This window comes from Talpa europaea (genome assembly GCF_964194135.1).
Source record: "Talpa europaea genome assembly, chromosome: 4".
In the NCBI taxonomy this organism is placed as follows: domain Eukaryota; kingdom Metazoa; phylum Chordata; class Mammalia; order Eulipotyphla; family Talpidae; genus Talpa; species Talpa europaea.
In genome coordinates this window covers 138,189,597-138,216,679 of record NC_140070.1, presented here as the reverse complement: position 1 = coordinate 138,216,679, position 27,083 = coordinate 138,189,597, and the positions used below count along the sequence as shown (strand labels likewise).

The following is a 27,083-nucleotide window of genomic DNA, read 5'->3' as shown; positions in this document are numbered from 1 at the left end:
CATAATTTTTATGTAACTAGATACCTAAACAACTGGAAGTCATGGTTTGGTATTTGGAAATAAGATATTTGACATAGTTGTCATGTAGTGCCTTATTGGCTGACATCAAGAGGCGTGCCTTTCCATACCCATCAGTGTATATAAATGTCCCTGCACAGTTACAGCCACAGAACTGCCTACACCAAGTCAAACTCACACCCCCTGACACCATGAGCTACTACGGCAACTACTATGGAGGTCTGGGATATGGCTACGGAGGCTTCGATGGCCTGGGCTGTGGCTATGGCTGTGGCAGCTTCCGCAGATGGGGCTGTGGCTGTGGCTTTGGAGGTTACGGAGGCTATGGCTCTGGCTTTGGGGGTTATGGAGGCTACGGATCTGGCTTTGGGGGTTATGGAGGCTATGGCTCTGGCTTTGGAGGTTATGGGGGCTCTGGCTCTGGCTATGGGGGCTACAGGTGTGGCTGCTGTCGCCCGTCCTGCTGTGGAGGATATTGGTCTTCTGGCTTCTACTGAATAAATACTTGAAAATTTATTCATTCATTCATTCATTCATTCATTCATTCATTCATTTTGTGGGACCCTAGCCAGCCGCCGGGGAACGAACTGGCGCTGCAGAGGCTGTAGGCAGCCTCACAGCCCAGCACTCAACTGCTGCACCACCAGGAGAGGCCCAATACTTGAAAATTTATAATTCATGCACATAAACTTCTGTATGACTACTTCTTCTAGAAAATTTCTTTCCATCCTGTATACTTTGTTATCCTGTCTTGTGAGTTCAACTGCAGTTAGGACCACGTGGATTCTGACAAGGTGAAGAGGACTTGATGAACTGGATGATAGTGTTTGGTTAGTGGTGTTCTTTGGGGTCCCCTTCTAGATGGGGAAAGTCTTTATACTCCAAACAAAACTTTGCCTTTCAATATGTGATATCTACAATAAACTTTTTCTGACATAGCAAATGTGTTTTGAATTTCATTCCTTTTATCACAACAAATTTTCTATAATGCATGAAGATAATCAACAACCATGGCGCTACTTTCTTCTTGTCTAAGAAATGTACCAATAGATTTTATTTCATGATTATGTCTTCCTTTCATGTTTCCATTACTCCTGTCTCTTCCCCCTTTTCCTTTTGTTCTCCTTCATCTTTCTCTCTCTCATAAATATTATCAAGATCTATATGTTTGTTTCCAACCAAATGTAGGGATTCTTTGTCTAAAAATTTAAGAGGCTCTGTGATATTAAACTTCAGCTTATTTTTCATTTTTTGATTCACTAGTCCTTGGAAATTATCATGATCATTTCAAAACAAAATAAGGAAAAACTTCAGTTTGCATATACATTAGTTTAGATCATTTGAGAAATGAAAGCGAATGTGTGATATCAAAATATTAATAATTGTTAAATCTACAAAAATGGTCCTGTGCTTTCTTGTGTTTACTCTTCTCTTTTGTTTAAAATATTTTGTAAAATAAATGCATAAACCATTTATCCTGGCCTCAAATACATATTATCAATTGTACTAAATTAAATTTTATTCAGATGTGGAATATAGAAAAACAAAACAAAGGAACTAACAAAGCTGAACTAAAACAAACCATAGGAAAATGACTGCAGACTTGGGGCTACTAGAGGGCCAAGGAGGTGTGGGAAAAAGGGGGAGGGAACCCAACAGTGTATGATCAAGGGATAAGGGTGCTTTGGTGGAGGTTATGGTGGTGAGATACATTTGAAGTCCTGTGAACCTATCTCCCTAAGTCATATCCCGTATTGTCAATAAATGTTACCTCAACAACCATGGGATAATGCTGTTAAGTAAGTCAGAAGGATGGTGTCACTAATATGGGGACTAGAGAATAAGTTAATAATTGGTTAAAGACAAACTTAAAAACTAGCCCTTGATAGCTGAAGCACCAAGGAGGGAGGAGCTGGGGGTGGGGTAAAAACAAAATGGGAAGGAAGCACAATGGACTATGGTGGTGGGATGTCAGGAGTTGGTGGTGGGTGCACTATGGTATTGATACTTGATGACGTTGTCCAATATTACCACAATTAAAAAAATTCTAATTCAAATTAAAAATAGGAAAACTAATGCAAAATGAAGTAAAAATACGAGTAGTTCTGAACTTTATGTAGACATTTAATCAATGATTAGAAATCTTGCCAAAAATACCAATTTCAGGTCAGATGGCTTTACAGATGAATATTAAACACATTCTCTTTCAGAGAATAAGAGGGAACACATCTATACACTTGCAGCAAAATCTCAAAATTAAAATATTAGATTATTATCAGAAAAAGTCACACTCTGGTATTCCTATTAATTCAACTTTCTTAAAAACATAAAAGCCAATTTAATCTAGCAATATATGAAGTAAGCAATATATCATGATCAATTGAGATTTATTTGAAGAATGCAAGAAAAGATTAACATTAGAACCACATATGCCCAAGTCAATATATTAGCCAAATAAATTGGGAAAAAACATAATATCTTATCCATAGTTTCTTTGAAATTTTTTGCCTATTAATTCCAGCATCACATCTGATTCTAATGATTGATTTTCTCTCTCAAGTGGGTTTTTTCCTTGCCTTTTTGGCATGCCTTGTATTTTTGTTGTTGAAAGTCAGATGTGTTTTACTTGGAACTTGGAGCTGAGACAGAGACCATTATTGTGAGAATTCCTGATGTGTGAGAGTTGGGTTGTGTTAAATGTGCTGTCCCCGTGGGAGCCAGAGGCTTATTTCCTTCTGACTAGAATTTACTAAGTGCTCTTCTTCAGAGAGAGTATGTAGCAGCTTTCTCTGCTGTGATCCATTATTCTACAGGAACCCTGTTGCTGTGATAAGGTTTAGGGGGAAGATCATTCTGCAATTTTACAACTAAATCTCGGTGTTTTAGTGGTCGTGCATCTCCGGGCTGGCTTTCACAGGTGCTCCTCAGTGACCTCGCTTACTGCCTTCCCTGGATGTCTGGTGTCCAATCTAACTCGAGTTCTGTTCCCTGTACACTCTTCTCCCTCTTAGGTGAGCCTGCAGGACTCAAAGAGGCTGGAGAAGAAGTAATTACCTTTCCCTAGGGTAAAGCTATGTCTAGGTCTTTTTCTTTGTTGAGTCGCCTTTTGTTATTGAGAAGACTCCAGAAGAGTTTCATAATGATTGCTTTTCCCTCCCTCTGCCAGAACCAGGAAGTTAATTTGACTTGAACTTGACCATTTTGAAAACCTGAAGAAATTATTGCAGGCAACCACTGGCCGGCCCTTAAAAACTTTGGACCCCGGGGTTTCTCATGGTAGTACCACTCAACCTCCATTAAGATGTCAAAATTGGGCCTCTCTCGTGGCACAAGGGGTTAAGTCTCAGCATTATTAAGCTATCGCCAGCCACTGCAGCACAAGTTCAATCCCAGGCCAGGGACCTCTCCTGTCTCACCCACTGCTCCCCTCAGCAGTGTATTTCAGTAGATCCTCCTGTTCTGCTCCCCGCTCTGTCTCTGATGAATCCTCTCATCTCTTCCCCTTCCTCCTGCCATACACACACATCTCTGGCCTACACCCAACTCTTGTATGCATAAATAGATAAAACAAATTTAAAAAAATATGTCAAAATTGCCATGTAAGCTGCTCGGGGCACCAGTGGCTTCTGTTCCAGGTAAGCAGAACTGGGTAGTGAGTATAAATGTACCCACTTTCTCCAGGCTTTTTTGCTCAATTTGCTCTGAAATCAGTTACCTGGGAAGTCCAATAAAAATCAATAATTTTCGGGGTGCTTTTTCCCTGACCTTTTGCTTGTCACAAGAATGGAAGTGATGACTTGCAAGTGCTTTTTCATTAGAACAAGAAGTGAACCATAAAAAAGGACATCTAATAATAACAAACCTCTCCCCCTAAAACTAATGTGCTATTTGATGATAAAATAAATGTTTTTTTCTTGAGCTTGTAAAGACATGGATTTCTTCTCTTATCAGTTCTATTGATCATTACCCTAACAATTTTTACTAGGCAAAAATAATAAAAGTAGTGTTATAATAATAATAATAACATAATAATCATATATTATAATCATATTATTCATATGCTAATATAGAAAACCATTTGACCATGTCTAATTATTATTAGTAAGTATAATAATTGGGAAATTATTATAATTTATAATAAATTTATCATTTAATTAGTATATACTTAGTTTACAAAATTGCATTGCTTTTGTACTTACATAGAAATAGAAAACAAAATTTAAAAATCCTTCAGGTTTATGAAAACAATGATAGCATCAAAATATTAAATACATGGTAACAGGGAAAAGATTAATGATAAACCTCTAACCTCTTCCCTCAGATGAGACAATTGTCAGATGAGACAATTTTGACCCTCAGTGATTAATGGAGTTTACTGGCTGAAAATGAAAATGAGTGAAAGAGAATTTGAATGGAATTTTCTGTTCACTGCTGATGTGCTATGAGTGCTTTTAGTGCTCTTTTAAACACTTTTAGTTTATTGTTAATAAACCTGAAACCTATGGACTATAGTTCTGTTGAAAATCAGAAGCTAATGAGCAGCCAGATGAAGCCTACACAAGGAGCAGAGTTCAGGTGCTGACTTCTAAATCTTGTCCAATCTGTGTCAGGAGAATCTTTATTTTTATCTCATTATTAGATAAATGCAAATCAAAATAACAGTGAGCTATCACCTCATACCTGTGAGCACGGCTATTATCCAAAAGATAAGAAATCAGTGTTGAAAAGAATGTCGACCAAATGGAAACCTTATACACTGTTGATGGAATATAAATTGGCACAGTCATTATGGAAGCAGTGAAGATGCTCAAAAAATTAAAAACAGAAATTTCATATGATCTTTTTGTTCTTTAAATTTTCACTCTCTTATTTGTCTCTTTCGAATGATAAACATTGATAATTAGCTCTTAATCAACTATCAATTACTTTCTTGTACTATGTTTACATATCCTCATATTTGGCTTTGTTTTAGATAAAAAATTAAATAGATTCAATTCTTGAACATAATCTTGGGCCAAACTTTTCCATATAATTTGGATCCTCCATTGGGTCCGGTAATCCCGAACATTTTGATTAGCTAAAAACTAATTTTTTTAATAGCTGGGATATTAGATGGACATAATGGTCAGATACAAAATGTTTGGCTCATATTTTCTTTCCTTGGAAAAAGTTGCAAAATTATTGCTTTGCTTTGTGTGCTGCCTCAGAGGGTATAATTCTTTGGTCTTTGTAAGTTATTTGATCTTTTTCTGGATGTGCTGAATATTTTTTTTTCTTTTCTTCTTTATTGTGTTAAAATATATATTAGAATTTACCATTTTCACTGCTTTTAATTGTTAGGTTAGAGACCAGAATAAAGACAAAATAGGTTTGGTGATGAAAAACAGGGTTTTTTTTGGTGAATTTAAGGAGTTTAATATTTTTCCCAATGACTAAAAGATACAGTGTCTTAAAAATGAAATGATCAGACTTGTTTTTTAGTATCTCAACGTGAACTCAGCATGGAGAACAAATTAGATGAGGGCCTTTTCTTTGGGGTATGAGGACCATTAGGAAACCCCTTACATTAACACAGGAGAAAGTGACAGAGGGCTGAATGAAGTGACAGCAATGAAAAATTTGAGTAGTATTTTTTTTTAAGATTTTATTTATTTATACAAGCACTGGGTACAGTCAGAAGCACAGGAGGGTGAGAGAATTCATCAGAGCCAGAGCGGGGAACAGAACAGGCAGACCGACGAAGTACACTGCTGAGGGGAGCAGTGGGCGCGACGGGAGAGGTCTGTGCGCCATGTGGGAACCTCTCCGGCGGCTGGGGATCGAACCAATGCTGCAGAGGCTGTGGGCAGCTTCACAGCCCAGCACTCAACCACTGCACCACGGGAGAGGCCCCACAAATTTGAGTAGTAGTAATGAAATATTATTTAAGTGGTTCAGTGGGTGACCAAGTGGGTGCAAATTTCTGATGGTCAGTCTGGAGAAAAATATGAGTGAGAATTCAAAATCACAGTGTGGTATGTGGCTTGAGTGACAGAGACAGTTTTTGGGGAAGATATGAAATTTGAGTATAGTTCAAATGGCAGATCCTCACTCTTCAAATCAATGGAGTTGATGTTTAAAAACTCTTTTGAAAGTCATTAGTATATTCATTGTTATTAAAAATAACATTTAATGAACTTCCAAGGAGAAGTGCATTCTTTGAATACAAAGGGAAAGGGACACTTTTAAAGGTAATGGAGGGATAAGGAATTGTGAAAAAGACTAATAAGGAATTAGAAGAGAAAGCTAATTGAAAGTTTGCCATAGAAAATGTGAGAAGGGAGCTTAGCACAATGGAGGATGGTAGGAGCGCAGCAATGCCAAATGTCAAGAAAAGTTTAACAAACCAAAACAAACTGAACAAAAAAGCAAAAAGAAAAAAACAAGTTGAAAAATGAGGTTTGCTCTAAATTTGATATCTGGAAAGCACTAATGACTTTGTACCTTTGTCTTGAACACCATGGAGAAAAGACCTTGGGTTTTTAGAATGATAAGTAGCTAAGACAATGGAATGCAAATTAAAGAGAGAAGCAATCTGAGGTTATGTAATTACAAGGCTACTGGAAGCTATCAACCAGATTAGACCATTTTAATTAGAACACCAGCATGGCCTTTGAAGAAGCTAATATCATCATTTTTCATCTTGGAAGCATTTTGTACTTAGGAATGCAAACTCGCTGAAAAATAATTATTATTACCAAAGGTCCTTTAATAAGAATCTGGACCTTTTGGTAAGTAAGAAAAAGAACTATTCAAAAAATGTGTGGACTTTAAATTATTCTGTTATATGGAAACGAGATCACTTGGCAGTGATGTTTACCACACCCACTTCTGAGGGTATAAAACCCCTCTGGGAAACTAGAGACACTCAAACTGTGGGAAATCATCTACAGCCGCCAACCAAACTTACCTCCCCTGACACCATGAGCTACTCTGGCAGCTACTATGGAGGCCGGGGCTACGGCTACGGAGGCTTCGGTGGCCTGGGCTGTGGCTGTGGCTGTGGCTGTGGCTGTGGCAGCTTCCGCAGATGGGGCTGCGGCTGTGGCTGTGGCTATGGAGGCTACAGAGGCTATGGGGGTTATGGAGGCTATGGGGGTTATGGAGGCTATGGAGGGTATGGAGGTTATGGAGGTTATGGGGGTTATGGAGGTTATGGGGGCTACAGGTGTGGCTGCTGCCGCCCATCCTGCTGTGGAGGATATGGCTTCTCCGGCTCCTACTAGAAGCCTGTAGATCCTCACACTCTCTCCCCATGCAGCTGGCCACATTCTTCACCCATGGCGGCACTTTTCTTGATGTAGAGAAAGTATCACTTATTGGCCTCATTGTGGCAGCAAGGAACTAGCCCTTTTCCCTCTGGAAGAATCTGGAACTTTTCCACTGATCAGGAAAAATTATACATTATTATTTGATCACTAAAATCTTTTGTGACTATGTATAACCTGTATTTTAAAAGATTTTTGAATAAAGATATTTGACTGACATAGGAAATGTGGTTTAATTGGTTCATTTTGGTACATTTCTGATGGGTATGAAGGATTTAACCCAGGACACAGCTTTTCTTTCTTCTGAAGTGGTGTTTTGATTCATCAATGTTTTGTTTCATGAATGAATTTGATTCAACAAAGGTTCACTGTATGTGCAAGTCATTGCCCTAAGTCTTGAGGATCCGGGATGATAAGTTGGATAGGACTCTATATCCACGCATCCTCACCTTCCTTTGCAATGGTTTGTGTGTGTGATTTTGATTTTATAAAATCATTTTGTGCATATTATTTTTATGACTTTAAAATGAATTGCAAACTTTATTCTAATCAGCATGGTGTGTATACTGAGGCTTATCTGAGACAGCAAATCTACAGTGGTGAAAATAAGATTTACATTAATATGTAAGATCAAAAATTACTATATAAATGCCCTTGTACCCAGTGATGCTGAATCTTCAAATTTCTAATGCCCCATATAGATGTGCATATTAAAGACATTTTTCTATCTCAAATTAAAAATATATAAATGTAGATGTATAGGTAGGTAGTGAGAGAGAGAGAGAGGAATCTACTCTGCTTCCTTAAGAAGTTAATTTAATTGACTTCTGTTTTCTAGCCTGCAAAGTGAGTTTCTCGCTTCCAAAAGGTATTGTCTCTCAAAAGTAAAATTGAAAAGTGAATTTAAAACAAGAAGTGCGCTTACCAATTTATTTCCTGGAGTATACTTTTATTTATTTTATTTACATTTCTTTAGGTAACATTAATTTATATTGCATATGTTTTCAGGATATAGACACACACCTTTACAAATGTATCTTATTACACCACACCCACCACTAAAGCCTCAATAATCCTCCACCATCATCCACCGAACCCTTCTGCCCTTTTAACTTGGGGTATACATTTAGATCATTTGTTTTTAACAGGTTTATTATGGGTTCCAGGCTTTCTAGTAATCTGAACTTCCTTGAAATATCACTATTTTGGATAGTACTCAAGGTCTCATCAGTTTCCTGTATTATAGAAATACTTGATATCACTTTCTGCCCTATTCCTCATGAGCTCTGTTTTTGTGGCCACTTTCAGTGTTTTGAACTCTACAGAATATGTCATCTGAAATGTTAGTACAAGGACTTTGTACACTGGAATGGGATCTGGGAGAGATGGTGTGACAATTACATCAAAAGGTGAAAAATAAACTGACACTGCACCATGCTCCTCTAGATTGTGCCTGGTAGGCTTATTGCAATTCTTTTTTTTTTAAATATTTATTTATTTATACAAACAAGAACTGGGGTACAGGCCAGAGGTGCAGGGTAGGAGGATTCACCAGATATTGGGGAGCAGAACAGGCAGATTGACTGAAATATACTGCTGAGGGGAGCAGCGGGCGAGACAGGAGAGGTCTGCTGTGCCATGTGGGTAGCTCCCTGGCTGGCTGGGATAGAACTCGTGCTGCAAAAGCTGCAGATAACTTCATAGTGCTGTGCTTAACCCCTTGCACCACCAGGGAGGTCCAGCTTATTGCAATTCTTAATAATGATGAGGATGGACAATGTTGAATTCACGTTACTATGGTTTATTTTGCTGTCTTTTCCTAAAGCATGGTCATTTGATGAACTTTGGAGGCATCTGCTCAATGCTTAATTTTAATATAACATCTTGCTGGGGAAGAACTGGGTTCCAGGGACATTTACATATCATTTAATCTTAAAACCTTTAAATACAATAAAATTGGAAATAGACCTGGCAAAAGATTTTTTTCATTCTTTAAGCAGGCTTTTAATGACTGCTGGCTATTTTCTTTCTAGTACAAAATAAGGAAATCATAAATACTTAGAGCAATGTAGTGGCATGGATGCTGCTTTTTTATTAATTAATGGTTTATTGTGTCAAATTGCTGTGAAATAAAATTGTTCACTTTTATTGAGAAATTAATTCAGATCTAAATGATTTGTTCCATATTTATTTGCTGGACTGTAGAACTAGGGGGCAGACTTGTGAATTACCATCACAGGTAGTAGCTGCGCTGATGATCTTGTCTCTATTATTGCACAAGCTTTGAGTTCAGGCTCTGTATCTGCCTCTTATATTAATAACCTACCTCACAGAGAAATGTGCTCAATGAAAGTTTGTTAAAGGAAAAAAAATCATTAATAGGATTTTGTGATCCAAAGAAGCTATGGATTAGGACTAATTGGAACTTCCAATGACAAAAGCAATGGGCAACATGAAAAATTGTAAACTATTAGCAATTCATTTCCCAGTCTTAATTAGAAACCAGATTGTATATTTAGCTGTTATATTTTGATTCTTAAACATTTTTGGAGGCATTTCCTTCACATAATTTGAATTAAGAATAAAGTGAGAAGAATTTCACTTAAGTCACATTTGTTTGATCACAGAATTTTAACAAAATCTCTCAGACTTTCAGAAATCATTACAAAATTGCATAATTCTACTTCCAAATGCAAAATACTTTTACAAAATGAAACATTTTTCGGCTATAAGTCACAGAGTTGTTGATAAGATCAAAGAAAGTTATGTATGTGAAATTGTTTTGAAATTACTAATTTCACTTTAAATAAATTACTTTGCAAAAACATTTTTTAAAGATTTATTTATGCATACAAGAAATGGGGTACAGGCCAGAGGTGTGGGGGCGGTGAGAGGATTCACCAGAGACAGAGTGGAGAACAGAACAGGCAGATTGACTGAAACACACTGCTGAGGGGAGCAGCGGACGAGTTAGAAGAGGTCTACTGTGTCAAGTGGGTAGCTCCCTGGCCAGAGATTGAACCTGTGCTGCAGTGGCTGAGGACAACTTCAAAGGTTGTGTCTTAACCCCTTGCGCTACCAGGGAGGCATGCAAAAACATTTTTTGGCAGGTTTTTTTTCCCCAAAAAAAAAATCATAGTTGCTTCAAAAATAAATTTTTACTAAATATATTGTTCAAGGGAAATGTCATTACATTTTTTTTTTTTTGGTTTTGGTTTTATTTTTTTATTTTTATTTTTATTTTTTTAATAATAAATTTTATTTTTATATTCCCCATACAATTGCAGCCCCCCCATTCTGACCCCAATCCCTCCACTCCCGCCCCCGCCCCCCTAAAAGTGTCTCTGGTTCATAGTTTTTTGTTGATTTTGATTTTCACTTTCTTATAGTTATTCATTTTCCTGGTCCCTTATTTAAGTTTTCTAGATTCCTGCTATGAGTGAGACCATCCGGTATTTTTCTTTTTCTTTTTGGCTTATTTCGCTGAGCATGATCCCTTCCAGCGCCATCCATGTTGCTGCAAATTGCATGTGTTTATCCTTTTTGAATGCTGAGTAATATTCCATGGTATATATGTACCACATCTTCTTGATCCAGTCATCTATTTTTGGGCATTTGGGTTGTTTCCAAAACTTAGCTATTGTAAACAGTGCTGCTATAAACATAGGGGTGCAGGTGTTCTTTGGAATTGATGTTTCTGTGTCCTTTGGGTAAATACCTAGGTGTGGAATTGCTGGATCATATGGAAGCTCTATGTTTAGTAGGTCCAGAAATCTCCACACAGCTCTCCACAGTGGTTGGACCAGTTTGCACTCCCACCAACAGTGCAGAAGAGTTCCTTTTTCTCCACACCCTCGCCAACATTTGTTGTTGCTAGTTTTTTTAATATGTGCCATTCTCACTGGTGTAAGATGGTATCTCATGGTAGTTTTGATTTGCATTTCCCTGATGACCTCACACCATACACAAAAATCAACTCAAAATGGATTAAAGAACTAGACATAAGACCTGAAACCATAAAATATATAGAAGGAAATATAGGCGAAACACTACGTGATTTGCACATCAAAGACATCTTTACAGACACATCACCCAAAGCAGTGATAGTGAAGGCAAAGATAAACAGCTGGGACTACATCAAATTAAAGAGCTTCTGCACAGCAAAAGAGACAATAACAAAAACAAAGAGAAACCCCACCAACTGGGAGAACATTTTTGCACCCAACACTAATGATAAAGGACTGATCACAAAAATCTGCAAAGAGCTGATGAGACTCAACAACAACAAAGAAAATAATCCAGTCAAAAAATGGGCAGAAGAGCTAAAAAGAAACTTGTCTGAAGAGGAAATGCAAATGGCCAACAGGCATATGAAAAAATGTTCAACATCTCTTGTCATTATATTTAACAATGAAAATTCTCATCCCTGGATTTCCTAGTAGGTCAGAGATATGCTCTTGATCACACATATGTTTTACCTTGGGTTAATTCTGTGTCTGAGAGTTCCTTCAGGAAGTGATATAATTGCTGTCTTTTCAGGACATTTCACACTCAAGGCTCAAAAGGTCAGAGAGAGAGCCTTATGGAGAGCTTGCTTATGGAAATCTTAGCTAGATTAAGTTTTGTAATATTGACAGTTCTGCCACTTAGGGAACAATGAGCATTCATTGCTTTTGTGAGATAATGGATGTGTAATTTAAGTTAACATTTTGTGGTTTGAGTGCAAAAATGGTCCTGTTGCCAATCAACAATGAAACTATTGTTTTGTATTATCTTTCAGGTATATCATTGGTTTCCATTAGATCATTTAGATGCTTGTTATTGGTGATTTTATTATAAAAAATGAATCTATAGACAACTAGCAGACAAAATCAATGTATCTTTTACATTGGTTTCTCTTTGGCTCAAGAAAGAAAATCCAACAGGTTCAAGAGAGGAGAGAGAGAGGGATGAGAACAAAGTGGGGGGGCTCACAATGGACTATGGGTGCCTGGGTGGTGGGTGTACTATGGTAGTAACACCTGAAGGGGAGGAATCCTGCACTTCAAACCTACAAGCAATGGTGTAAATTAGCATTACCTCCATTAAAAAATTAATAATATATTGTAAAAATATATAAGAGTATGATGTTGAATTCTTTCATGACCTAGACCAGGCTGGTAAATTATATGGAAATTCAATATTAAATTCACTGCCAAATTCAGATCTTTGAGAAAAATGTTATAAATTCAGTGTATTGTGAAAAAAAATCCCATAAGTTCTTTCTAAAAAGAGTATGAAATTGATGGTGGTCAACCTTATAAACAACTGAATTCAGTTAGAAACATTAAATTCTCAAAATTGTAATGGAGCAGAGTGAACTAGAAAAGTAGCATACTTTAGAATTTAAACAAGCATCACCAGCATTTTTTTGCAGCCCTATTACCTAATTAGCATTGTACCCTAGGATATTGCCATCAATCAATAGAGTGAATTCATCATTCTGAATGACAATGAGGGGCTGTGATGCCTGACCAAAGGGTTTTATGGCAGTACTCACCTCACATGTGTCTTTGAAGGCACAATAATCATTGTCAACATGGACACAGAGTATTTCATTGGAATCTGTTCAAACAGTCCTAAATTGGAAGACAAAGAAATGAAAGAGAATGCCTTTCATGTCTTTGAGGCCATGGAATGAGGATTATACTGGTCTATATTTATCGCCACACCTCTTTCTGAGCTATATAAGAGTCCTTGGGCAGAAGGAGACATTTACACTTGAGAAACACTCCTTCCTTTCAACCCAAATCCACAATTCCTGACACCATGAGCTACTACGGCAGCTACTACGGAGGCCGGGGCTATGGCTACGGGGGCTTTGGTGGCCTGGGCTGTGGCTTTGGAGGCTATGGAGGATATGGCTCTGGATTTGGAAGCTATGGAAGATACGGCTCTGGATTTGGAGGTTATGGAGGCTATGGCTCTGGATTTGGAGGTTATGGAGGCTATGGCTCTGGATTTGGAGGTTATGGAGGCTATGGCTCTGGATTTGGAGGTTATGGAGGCTATGGCTCTGGATTTGGAGGTTATGGGGGATATGGCTCTGGATTTGGAGCCTATTGATATGGATTCTCCAGCTCCTACTGAAAAGAATAACACAACTGGTACTTTGGAACTTTAGACCTCAACCTACTGCAAGCTCTTCAACTCTTTCTATGCACTTCAAAATCCTGATGCCTCTGTGACTGCCTGACCATCTGTACAATGAAAAGTGTCAGAACTCAGAGAGAAACCCTGATGAATAATAACAACAGAGCCTCATCCCAGGAGGTGACTGGGCACGTCACAGATGGGGTCACATGTGGCATCTTCTTGGCTATTTTTCAATAAAGCTGTTTTCGTTGCATGAACATTGTATGTTTTTATTTATCTCATTGGTAATGTTTACTAATTTTAAAGTTATCACACTGATGATTCTGCTTTAGAAAGTATTTTGGGGATGGCCATTGCAGAGGACTTCATGTTATTATTATTATTATTTTTTTTGAGATTGATTTACTTATGCCTATAAGAACTGGAATACAGACCAGAGGTGTGAGGGATGAGAGGATTCACCAGAGATAGAGTGGGGAAAAGAACAGGTGGACCAACTGAAATATACTGCTGAGGGGAGCAGCAGGCGAGACAGGGAGAAGTCTGATGTGGGCAGCCACCTGGCCGGCCGGGAATTGATCTTGTGTGGCAGAGGCTATGGATAGCTTCATAATGCTGTGATTAACAAGTTGTGCCACCAAGAAGGCCCCCATATTATGATTTTTATTAAATGTTTGGTTTCTTCTTTTAGTTTCTACCTTAAAATTAAGTCCTTTAATCGTTTCTTAAAAATCTGTTCGAGTGTTACAGCAAGAATCATGATATGGAAAAATTTTTTTTTCTTAGCGATGCTTGCAAGGCTGACATTTCTTAGAAGTGATGATTAGAAAGCTAATTACCAATTGGTGCAAGCGATGGCTTGGGGATTCAGAGTGACTTCAAGTTGAGTAAGAGAGAGAAGAGTGACTTGAAAGATTGTGCCAGGCTCTTTGTAATAAAGACTGCTCTTTCTTTCTTATAAGTCCTAAGAGAAGAATAATGAGATTGTTGATTCTTATTTCCCTGAAATTTATTAATAGTTGGAGGGTAGTTGAATGACACAAAAATCAAAGATGAAAGAAGTGATTTTGAGGTTAAGCTGCTCTGAACCTGCAGTGGGCAGGCTTCTAGAACTGTGCTTAGCACAAAACATCAGTTCCATAATTATTTGTTAAATAAACAAAACAAATTAGTGAGAATGGGGGGAGTAATTGAAGTTATGGGTAAGATAATTTGCAAGCTTATATATATGTACATATATATACATATTTTATCATTAATTTTCTAAATAATCTGAAACATGAGAAATAAAGTATAAAGAAGCATTTAAGTTTCTGACCAATGCTATGTAGTAGTTAGAATAGTGGGGAAAATTGATTTTGGAGACAAACAGGGATTTAATACCCTCTTCACGACCCACTGACTAACTGTATAGGCAAATTTCTTAATTTCATTATACATCTTTTTTTATCAGTAAAATCTGATAATTTTTACTTTTGAGAACTGTTGTAAAATAAAGCTACTCCCACCATACATATATGCATCCAAGCACATATGCTTATATTGTGGCGTATCAGACATACCTGGTGATTTCGTTTATTTCCTAGGACTTATCCCACCATCTGTCCTTGGGCACTTAGGTCGGTTCCATGATGTGACTATATTGTGAAAAATGCTGCTGGCAACACAGGGCATGCTCTTTTGTCCTTCTGTATTAGTCATTCCATATTCTTTGGGTAAATACATACCTGTGGTACTGATAGATCACAAAGAATATTACAAAGCCATTAAGAAAGATAAAGTAGGGGTCTCCCTGGTGGTATAAGGGGTTAAGTCTCACCACTATCAAACTATTAGGAGGCACTGCAGAACAAGTTTGATCCCTGGCCAGGGAGCTACCCACATGGCACAGCAGACCTCTTCTGTCCTACCCGCTGCTCCCCTCAGCAGTGTATTTTAGTAGATCTGCCTGTTCTGCTCCCCACTCTGTCTCTGGTGAATCCTCTCACCCCCTGTACCTTTGGCCTGCACTCCAGCCGATGTATGCATAAATAAATAAAATATTTTAAAAAAAGAAAGATAAAATAGTGCCTTTTGGGGTAAAATGGATGGAATTTAAGGTGATTAGTTTCAGTGAAATAAGACAGAAAGTGAAGGACAGTTGCCAGGTAGTTTCACTCATTTGCAGAATAAGGTAGCTAAAGAAAACAAACTGGCAAGACACAATAAAAAATAATACCTGGACTGTGAAAAATGTATTGGTTACTCGAGGGGATCAAGGGGTAGAAAAGGATCATGGAGGGAAAGTGATTGGGTCTGGGCCTTGAGGCTTTGGTGGAGGGTGATTAAAGCATATGCACATAGGCAGAGATGAAGTTATAATTCCAGAATTATATAGTTGTGTTAACAATTGGCAAGTTAACAAAATTAGAAAAATATAAAATATTACCTAGGGCTGCCTAGGTGTCATAGACTGGGTGGCTTAAAACAAGATAATTTTTTTGTCTCATTACCCTGAAAACTAGAAGTTCACATAAGGGGGTCAGCAAGGTTAGAGTTCCTCTAAAACTTGTTGGAGAAGCCCCCGAGGTAATCTGACATTCCTTACCTGGCAGATGCAGTGCTCTAATCTCCCTTTTTTGTTACCTGGTGTTCTTCCTGGGTATGTTTGTGTCCAAATTTCCTCCTCTGATATGGACGCAAGTTGAATTCAATAATCAGACTGAATAAGGGCTACCATAATGACCTCACTTTTATCTCATCTCAACTTGATGAAATCCACAAAGACCCTATTTCCAAATAAAATCACATCCACAAGTATGGGGGCACAGGTTAGAACTTAAATATATCTTTTTTGAGGGGGGCATAATCTAACCCCTATTGGTGATCAGTAATGTGTGCTTAATATAACTTTATTTAGATCATATAACTAATAGGTGATAGACTGGAAACATGATTCAACATGTTTTGATTTCAGTCTTCAAATTCTTTCCAAATTTCTGAACACCTCTTCCTATAACTGAGAAACATATGGGAAGGGAAAATGATGACTTTGTTTTAGAATGGACTGTGTTTAAACCTGTAATTAGAGGTCATTTATAACTGCCTATTAGAGAGATTGTGGTTTTAATTTATATCTTCTCATAAATATGTACTGCTAAACAGCCTCATCAACAAAAGCAGAGACATTAGCCCAAGGCAGCTTATAATCAATTTTAGAGAACTGGCTTGTGATTTTTTACTATCTGTTCAAATTAATTATGCAAACCAAGCTTTTCTCCAAGTTTTCATTGTCAAGTATTTCAACTTCTCTTGATTATGCGTGCTTGTCTCCACTTCTTTCACCCCGTAAACAAACATGGTCACCCCAAAGACATATTCAGATTTTCTACATATATCAAAATATCTATTTAGAAAAATAACAAATAGATATTTTCGCCCATCAAAATGATGCTTTTCCCATTTCCAACAGCATTTATCAATTTTGTCTGACTTTTCAACAAAAAGCAAGAGGGAAAATTCATGTCTTGGGCCTTTGAGCAAGATAGTCACCTAACTCCACCATGAATGCCATGGACAAGATTTGTAAAAATGAAAACTTGGGATAATTACAAAAATTCTTTTTAGTTGCACTATTCTATGTTCCTCTAGAAGAATTCAGGCAACTACAAAAAGAAGTTTGTCTTTTCAGGACTTGAAGTAGACAAGGGGGCGGGGTATGGTAAGCTTTTTAGCCTTGTGTCTGTATAGCTAAGTAAGTTCATCATTTGAACCAAATATTGCTATGTAAATGACCTATGGGGTGAAGAATTACTGTAGAACCCTCCTACCCTAATATTTGATTGCAACTAGTTCCTACTTGAACTTCCACATATGAGGTCATTGGTATTCCCGATATTCTAAACTTCCAACAACATTGTCAATCATTGAACTACTCTCTTCATAGAGTTACTATTTTCTGTACTATGCCCTTGGATTTCTGTGCATGCACCAAGAACTTAAGACCTTTTGGAAGAAAAAGAAAAACATATCATTCTTTGATTTTTCACTTACGAAAGTTAGAGACCAAGGAACAAACAACGCTGTAAAAGACCCATAATTAAGGACATTTGGCTTTGTCTGATAAGTGTTAGTGGTATTTATGGATCGTTCTTGAAGAACTATTTCTAAATAATGCAAATAGTATTATTTTATTCAAGACCTGTTTGATTGCATGCTCTGTCATTTATTTATCTTTTACATTTAACAAAATTTAAGACAATACAAGAAGTTTGCTTTAGAAAGTTCTTACTGACCATGAATGAAATTTAGGAGATTGATACATTTTCACATCGTTTGTAAAAGGGATTATCGTTTTGCATTATTTTCCTGAAAAAATTATATTATTTAATAATAAAAGGGAAGTTGTTGGATCAGTGTACAAAATCAGTGACATTGTTACACATTATCAACACATAGAACTATATCTTCATAGAAGATATCATTTCTAATACTAAAACATTATAAGGTGTTAAATATAAATAAATAAACTATGGAGAAAATTTTAAAACTTTAATCAAAGTCTTTAAAAAGGACCCTGATAAATGCAGACACCTGCCTGCTATGTCCATTAATAGGAAAACTGGATACACATTTTGAAACTGATCTATAAATTCAATACAAAGTAATAAAAGGAAAATGATGCAGATAGCATGTGATATTTAGAAACACCTTAGTAAGTTAACATAATTAATGGGTGAACAGTATTAGGTCATTTTATAAGAGATCTATTTGATGTTATGAAACCTATTAAAATGCAAATGTACAAGAAAATGTTTTGAAGATATAGCTGTCATTTCTTGTGATAGCCACATGCTGGTTTTGAAAGATGCATGCAAAACTGGAAGAACACTAACAGAATGAGATAGATTAGATAGACAGACAGACAGACAGATAGATAGATAGAGATACAGATACATATTTAAAATTATAAAAAAATTTTGGGGGTGACATTGGTTTACAACACTGTAAAGGACTCAAAGGTATAGGGTCACACCTTTTAAGAAAGTAAGTTCACATCTTTCAAATGTGAGAGGAATGATTCTATCAACTTATTTGTGCAATTCTTATCTGGAAGGAGAATTTGATGCAACTTCCTGAATGTTTATTCCTACTTTCAAAGGGACTCAGGAATTACCATAACAGTAGTTAGCTACTGAAGTAAGTCCTTATTTCCTGGCATAATACAACACAATAGAAATTACTAAAGAAGCCTGGGCAACCAGCGTAGATATGGATGAGGAGGTTGCATAGATGGGTCTTGGTTACCTGATAACTGGGTATTCCAAGTAGCGCTGAAAAGTAGATGTCAGCCTGTAAGGCCACCACTGGCCTATGATGTCTGCATAGTCAACAACTGCATATATAAGACAATTTATTTCAGAGTTGTACTTATATCATGTGTTCAGCTACGTGTAATTTATGCCTCAAAAAAAATAGTTGGCATTTAGCAAATTTTGGTGTCAAAGAGACTACAGTGTGAGTTTTGGCTCCACTACTCACTAACCTTGAACAAGTCAATCTCCATACGCTTTTATTTCCCCTCTACAGAGATGTATTCAGTGTTTGTCTGATAAGGTTTCAACAGTTAGGCAATGTTGGTTCCTAGTCATACAATTGTGATTTTAAATGAATACATACACACAAACATATATCTACATCTTATCAATGAATGATCATTTTGTTTCATTTCCTTGGTAAGACTTAATTAAAAAATAATGAAATCAATTATGGATTTCATTTCCAATCATTTATTTCAATAAATTATTTTAATTTTTTACTCCTGACACAATGAGCTACTAAAATCAGGTATTGTAGTCTGTGGCTATGGATATGGCAACCCCGGGACCTGGGTCTTTCCTTTGCTGGGAACAGATACATTTCTCAGTGGTTATGGATATAACATCTGCTGCCAACCATATATGATAGAGAGGTTAATTCAGATTTTACTAAAGAATTAACATATAACAAATGTGATATTTCCAGTGACTATCAGAAATTTCAAAGTCAATCTAGAAGAATTAGCTAAATAGCTCAATAAACTACAGATAAAAGCAGATGGTTTAAGAGCGTGGCTGTGGGTTTTTCCTAGATTCTTTATTTTTTTGGCAAGTGGGAATGCCCATTCTAAAGAGACTATTCACTTTCCTTTACATGAATGATCAGGGCTCTAGTAAAACCACTCATGTGTTTTATATCACTTTTCTTCAGTTATGTACACAATAGACTGGGATCTGGTTCCTTTCTCTGATATCTAAAGGATGAGAATTGTCTCACTGATACCCAATAATGGGATTAAGGTGGAGGAGCCTATTCTGGCATCAGGCAACAACTGGAATTTTTCAGAGCAAAGAATACATGTGCAATTTACAAAACTGAGCAAGAGCTCATTTATTGAACCAGCATGGATCCATTTTTGTTACAGCCAAAAGTGTAATACTTGGCAAATAAAATTAGATTCTAAAGTTATATGAATAGTGCCTTTAAAAAGATGCTGATTTATACACTTCTGAACAGGTTTTCCTTTTGGGGTACTACATAGATACATACTTAGTCATTTTGACTTTTTTCTATAATCATAATTTGGAATTACTTTTAGAGTTGATAATATTTTTCTCTATTGAGGATAAATTTGGTGTTTAAAATATATAAAATTAATTTAATACAACATTGCTCATATGTTTATAGCAGCATGGTTTATGGCAACTGTAAACTGGAACAACCTATACATCCTTCAAATGATGAAGAGATAAATTGTGCCACATATGTACAAAGCATTCTACTCAAATTAAAAGGAAAGAACTATAAATTGCATAAATATCAAAGACATAAATCTGAAAGGCACCAGGGACTCCACTTGTTTGATATTTCCAAAAAGTCAAACTAGCAATAAACAGATTCACAGGTGACAGGATTGTGGGCAGGAATCAAATGCCACCGTTAAGTGGCAACACAAGATAGTTTTGGGAGTGGTGGAACTGTCCCATATCCTTATCATGGTGCTATTTTCACAAATCCAACCATGTATAAAATTCATATATTTATACGTCATAATAAAAGTTAATTTTAATGTTAATTTTTTTTTCATGATAACAATGGAAGTTAATATAGTTCATACTTGAGACTTCAGATTTTAGTTCAGAGATGTAGAAAGTTATAAAGGTAAAAAAAAATGGGGAAATCAGTGATTTTTCTTGATCTAGTGGAGACTAAAATTAGAGGTGAAATGACCATTCTGAAATTTGGAGATAGATACTATGGAAATAGACTCCAAACATTTTCTTCCATGGGGAAGATGCCATTTAAATCACATATTTTGATGAAATGCTCAAAGCTTGATGTGGGTTAATATGATACAGTGATGCTGTTGGGACGACAATCATGGCAGGGAATCCCTACAATTTGTGCTCTGTATGTTATAATTGGGTTATAAAATTGGGTTCAAGGACTCATCCTTTTCTAATTGGCTAAACTATGATAGTAAGGGAGGACACTCAAAGACAAGAGGGTGTAGTTACTTCACTTTGGACCATTTCCCGTGGTGAATTGAGCAATGGAGAAAAGCCTTGTACCAGCAAGTTACAGCACCAGCTAAAGTCCAAAAAGAGCAGGTTAGGTTTAAATGTTATAATAAGAATAGCCCCAGATTCCCAAGAACCCCAGAGACACACAGAGAAGTGCTTACAAAAGTTCCTGGACCTCATGGAAAACAGACTAAAAATGAATGTAATTACAAGATCCTATAACCTGTGAGCTTCCATGTCTATTATTCTGGAGGCCTCAGCCACACTCTTTGTGGTTTTAGAAGCCTGTAATGTGGCTGTGGCAATGGTTATGGCCACACTGGCTATGCAAGATTTGCTAGGAGGGCTACCATCTTTCTTTCTATACAAGATGTTGGTTCATTTGATTCCACCTAAAAGTCTGTCAGTCACTAAAATATTTGAACCTTTCTATCACTCCAACTGGTGAACTTATTATTTCTCTTCTTCCTGTCTTCAAAGTCAAACATATTGCTAACCTCATTAACTGCCAAGAATGCCAACGTCATACACCATTAGAGAAGTCACTTTGAAGAAAACAGGGCTCATTCCTCTCCACAGAATATCATCAAAGAAACTAGAGTTCTTTCAGAATGGCTGCATTTTGGAAGTGTTGCTAATTCATTAGTCCCCTTGTGAGAGTTAGTGCCTGTTCCCCCATAAAACTTCCTTATTGACATAAGAACAAATTTAGTTTCATTTTGTTTGTTTATGTAAGAGATTTCCATACACACCCAAGTATGATATTTTGCAAATCCTTAGTAATAATTTTCTGAAAATTAAGTATATTTATGCCAATATTTATAGGTGAATCGATATAATTATTTGATCAATATTTATTTTAAAATAGCTTATTGATATTTTGTTTCTTTATTTTAACCCAGGTATTTGCCTCTCATTACACTCTTCACAGGTTTTCAATATAATTTGGCCTCTGTGTTTTCCACCTTCAACTATTTCTGTGTCCAACTTTCCATTTTTAGGGTTTTTAAAATATTACCCTTTGGACATTATTTCAACTCAATAAGAATTTTTGACTATGTGATTAGCACTGCCCTCCATGAGAGAATATAAAAATCTTTGGGCAACTGTTGGCACTGTGAACGTCCATCAGTCAGTCATGGTGGCCTGACTTCTATTCCTACTTCTAACTATAGATTGATGGATTGGCAGACATAACCGTGGCTTCCTCTTTTACTCTCTCATTGAAATATATTTGTACTTTCTTTTCTACAGAAAAATTTGCTCTAAACTGAAGTTACCTTAGGGGAATGAGATGGGTGTTAGGAGCAAAGGATAGAAGGAGTCTAATAGATTGTGGTAGAAGGTCATTAGACTTTGGGCTTCAGTGTGGTGTGGTGTCATACATTTATAGAAGAGTGAAACTATATTTCTAGAATGTATAACAAAGTTATCTCAAAATATCTCAAAATAACTCAGTTATTTTTGGTAATGATGTTGGGCATATTTCAAAAAAAAAACTTATTTTATTGCCATTGCAAATTTTGTTTTTTGTCCATATTTTAAGATGAGCATGTATTATGTAAGTTTTGCAGTCTGTAATTGATAAATCTACACACTGAAAATTGTTTTTCCTCTGGGATTATTTTTCTTAGGGAAAATTCTTTAGAAATTATTGTTCTAATAATGTAGCTAATACACTTTCTTAAAAGAAATTTTAGGACTATGCAATACTCCTCAAACTTTTGACAGGTTTTCTAATTTCAGATTTGAGTCTCAGCTGTGTTAAAACTTGAATTTAGTCAACTAACCCTGAATTGCATTCCTGTAGCATAGGTCTCCATAAGATCTACTTCCTCCACCAAAATTACACTGACCTGCAAATTGTGGCACCCAGCTCTCAGAAAATGTTAGATAGTTTAAGTTGTTCCTTAAATAAGAAGTTTTCACTGACCTTATTCCCTTTTCAGGAGCCCTGCCCTCACTATCTTACTATATTTTTGGAATTCCATTGGGAATAATTGCTCACAATTTAGGATAAATTCTTGGTAAGTGTACACGACTGGAGAAAATTCCCTTATATGTTTTCTGTTTAGCTTCTAATTATAGGGAATCTGTTTTATTTCATGAAATTCTTAACAACTCAGTCTTTCAGAAAAACATAATCATAAAGAAAACAAAATAGATTAAATGCTTTTTCAAGGTCAAATAGCAAGGGTGCCATAGAAATGATAGCATGAAAGGATCTAGTACTAAGTAGTATGAATTATGAAGTGTGTTAATGAAACAAACTGCAATTAAACCTACCTTGACAACATCAAGCTGCTCATTATTTTTTTTTTTTGCATTTCTCTTAGGAAATTAATTTTAAAAACTTGCTTCTGCTAACTAGTCTTCTCAAGGATGAATTATAGTTATCATTTTGAGCCCTCTTGGGACTTGGAAGCACACTTTCCCCATTAAATCTGGGCTCTAGCTCCTGTGAGTTAACAAGGTCACTGACTGCCCTTGAGATGGCTGGTTTGGGTTGGAAATCAGGTGAACATCATGACTGAAACTTTGACTAAGGGCTGCTTTCTCTCTATGGAAGAAATTAGTTCTTTACATTCCATTCAATTCAATAAGTTGTTATAATCTTTGAACCTTCATTATTTAACTTTGTTCATCTTCTGTTCTCTTGATTTCATCAAGATTGATCTCAGTCTTGACCTCTTTATTAAAAGTACTCTCCTGTGAGCCTTGCTTGTATCTTCAACCAAACAACCATCCTGCAGATTGAGTACTCAGGATTAAGTTCAACTCACAGAATCTATTTCCCTGATAGAATTTCACTATACTAGTGGGAATTAATTTCATCATTTCCACATTATAAACATTGTGGTAACTAGAATCTGTGAATGTTTCCAATAAAATTACTTTATTGATGTAATAAATTTGATTCATATTTTATTTATTCACCAGAATGGACTGTTCCCCTTAGATTTAGCTAGTATTTTTGCAATCAGCAATATATTTCCTTTTGCATTATACTTCTTATTACTGATTGCCTATAAAAGACTAAACTAAAACTTCTGTAAAAGTTTTGTATCACTTCTTGCAGTGACTCAAAATTATTATAATTCAAATATTCCAGAATTAATGAAGTATAGATTCCCCCCAATGATAAAGACATTGTTTATTCACTTAATGGATATGCATTTCACATATATTTTTTCTTGTTGTTTTAATTTGAATGTGGAAGAAATTGCCCATGGTCCTATGTTCATTTCTTTGGTATAATTACTTTTGTGAGCCAAGAGGAAAAAATAGCATACAGAGCTTTCTGCTCTGTGCAGAGGGAGCTTTGCTTAAGTGGCAAAAACATGGATGGAAATTATTCTCTTTGCACATATATGAAAATTGATAATTTAAGAGATTGAGGAACTTAAGTGACACAACATGGTGACTAGAACTAGGATTGGAGCTAACGGTATGTGTGGCTTTATATAGAGGTTTTTCAAACTCCAAGAAGTGAATTGAAAAATGAGTTTTGGCTTACAGGGAGTGTTCTGTCACTTTCTAAAGGAAGAGAATGAGAAAGCTCAAAATGAGAAAAATTAGATATGATGCAAGACGAGGAATATTGCATCTAATAATCCAGTCCAGTGTGTTATGCAAAGAGTTGTAGGCTTTAAAGACTTGATAGTCATAACCTTTTATTGAAAGACTCTAATGGCAAGAAATGCAAATGAAGAAAATAAGTAAACGAAAATATGTCTCAGTAGCATTAACATTATAAAGTCACAAGACAAAGGAGTATTTGGAATGTTTCACACATTTGTGAAAATAAGTAAGAATGAGAGGCATCTCTAGAGGTCCACACCCACATTGAGGCAGTATATAAATCCAGGTGTGGCTGGTGATTCTCATTCTCAGGAAACTTACCTTCAGTATCAATCCAAATCCTCAACCCCTGCCACAATGAGCTATTATGGCAACTACTATGGTGGCCTTGGCTATGGCCTTGGTAGTTTTGGTGGCCTGGGTTATGGCCTTGGCTATGGCCTTGGTAGTTTTGGTGGCCTGGGTTATGGCTACGGTTCCAGCTATGGTCTTGATGGCTATGGTGGTTATGGCGATGGCTATGGCTACTACCGTCCCTCTTTCTATGGAAGATACTGGTCATCTGGATTTTTCTGAAAACAGTCACTGCATCAAAACTCAGCTATTATTTCATCAAGTGATTTGTTTACATTCATCAAGATCATCAATGACATCTTCAAGAGATTGTCCTGGTCCATTGAAGAAGAAATCATAGTGTAACACAGAATCACAATCCTCTAAATCAGTGGAGATTTCCCCCCTGATCCAGAATCTTATCACCTGGGCTGGATAACCTCATTCTTGCTGTTATTGACACGCAGCTTCCTTCTTTATCTCTTGTGATATTGCTGGACATATTCCCTAATAAACTTTTGTAAAAGAAATCTAAAATCTTGTTTCTCTTTCCATAGGTGATACTGTCCTTGTAGGTCGTCTGTGAAGAATAATTAGCATTTCAGAATTCAGAATTTTACAGTCCTTTCTGTGATATAATTTTTTTTTTTTATTTTCTGACATCATCAGTGACATGTCTGAGACCTTGTTTTGGCTTACTGAGGAAGTTATACACCATGCAAAGGGCACATTAGTTTCAGTGGGAACTTACCTTTTATACAAAAATTTCATCACTCATGCTGCATATTGTCCCTCCCACTGCACTAACTATATACCACTGCCTTACTTAACCCTTCTTGCGGCAATTCTGGAGATACATTTTATTACAATTTCTTCATGGACCTATAAAACTTTATTTCTTTTTATTCATTCCAATGCACTGCCATGGAATGGCTATGTCTCCCAGAATTTATATGTTAAACCTTAACCTCCAGTGTGATAGCATTTGGAGGGGAGGCCTTTGGGAATTGGCTAAGCCTTGGAGGAAGAAATCTCATAAAAGGGATTAGTGTCTTTATAAATGAGACCCAGGGGAGCTTCGTCACTTTTGCTTTATGAAACACAGCAAGAAGACACCTCTCTGTAATGTAGGAAGGAGAATCTCACCAGGGACCAAATCTGCTGGTTCCTTGGTATTGGACATCTAGTTTTTAGAACTGTGAGAAATAAGTCTTTTTTTTTTAAAATCAGTCTATTATAACAAAAAAAAAATAGACTAAAGCTGCACGTGAGTTTTCTATGTCTAAAAAAATGCATTTCAAGATATTTTCTCCATGTCTCTGAATTCATACTAACATTTCTTTAGCTATGAAGCCTATAGGAAGCTTAAGAACACATTGTTTAGTTGCTATTTATTTATTTATTTATTAATTAAGATTTATTTGTTTATTTATACAAGCACTGGGTACAGTCAGAAGTGCGGGAGGGTGAGAGAATTCACCAGAGCCAGAGCTGGGAGCAGAGCAGGCAGAAGGACCGAAGTACACTGCTGAGGGGAGCAGTGGGCAGCAGGAGAGGTCTGCGCGCCATGCCATGTGGGACCCTCCCCCGGTGGCCAGGGATCAAACTGGTGCTGTAGAGGCTGCAGGCATCTTTGCAGGCCAGTGTTCAACCGCTGCACCACCAGGGAGGCCCAGTTGCTATTTATTTTCACTCAGATCAACCTTCTAGTCTTCTGTGATACTCAATGGAACTGATTAATTTAGTCATTTCTAACTGAACATGAATTTGACTTGCCCTTTAGTGTACATATTTTTGGTGTTGTGTTGAAAGTGACATAGAATGACTCATAAGAGTCATTTTTGAGCATCTGTTTCTAACTCCATCTGTAGTGGTATCATATTCTTGGATTGAAAGAGGCCATGGTGAGAATATTTACATCACGGGAATGAGCAAAGGCTACAAATTAGGATTTCAACATAATCTAATAAAATTTAATCAATATAATATGCAGGGAGCTAGAATGTTCTTTCTTCTAAACAAATTCTGTTTCCTGCTTCAAAATTAAATAATTATACATAATAAGTTTACCATTTGTATGCTAGCTTCTGGAATTTTTAAAAAAGAGAAAGCATATTTGGTGCAAATTATAATTCTTTTGTAGACAAAGTGATGGGAACATCACCTG

At 36.5% G+C, this 27,083-nt stretch overlaps 3 protein-coding genes across 5 annotated transcripts in view; all 3 read left to right on the top strand.

The window, feature by feature from the left end:
- Positions 1–209: 209 nt before the first annotated feature.
- Positions 210–27,083, top strand: part of LOC311169310 (keratin-associated protein 19-5-like) — a gene marked incomplete at both ends in the record, with an annotated part of 48,261 nt that continues 21,387 nt past the window's right edge. Inside the window, one exon of one of the 2 annotated variants that reach the window (XM_084231131.1) lies at positions 210–339. In XM_084231131.1, the coding sequence (XP_084087257.1) occupies positions 210–339 (130 nt within the window). Of the gene's footprint in view, positions 516–27,083 lie in introns of those variants that run through there. The other variant, XM_084231130.1, reaches the window with a different exon arrangement.
- Positions 6,981–7,283, top strand: LOC311169311 (uncharacterized protein; the record flags this gene model as incomplete). 2 transcript variants are annotated; one of them, XM_084231133.1, is made up of 2 exons in its annotated part: positions 6,981–7,065; positions 7,192–7,283. In XM_084231133.1, 2 exons carry the CDS (start codon positions 6,981–6,983, stop codon positions 7,281–7,283), a joined length of 177 nt encoding a protein of 58 aa, XP_084087259.1. The 2 variants fall into 2 exon arrangements, with proteins under 2 accessions (XP_084087259.1, XP_084087258.1); XM_084231132.1 differs by having other exon boundaries at positions 6,981–7,283.
- LOC311169867 (uncharacterized protein) lies at positions 13,134–13,430 on the top strand (the record flags this gene model as incomplete). Its single annotated transcript, XM_084232111.1, has 1 exon — positions 13,134–13,430. One exon carries the CDS (start codon positions 13,134–13,136, stop codon positions 13,428–13,430), a length of 297 nt encoding a protein of 98 aa, XP_084088237.1.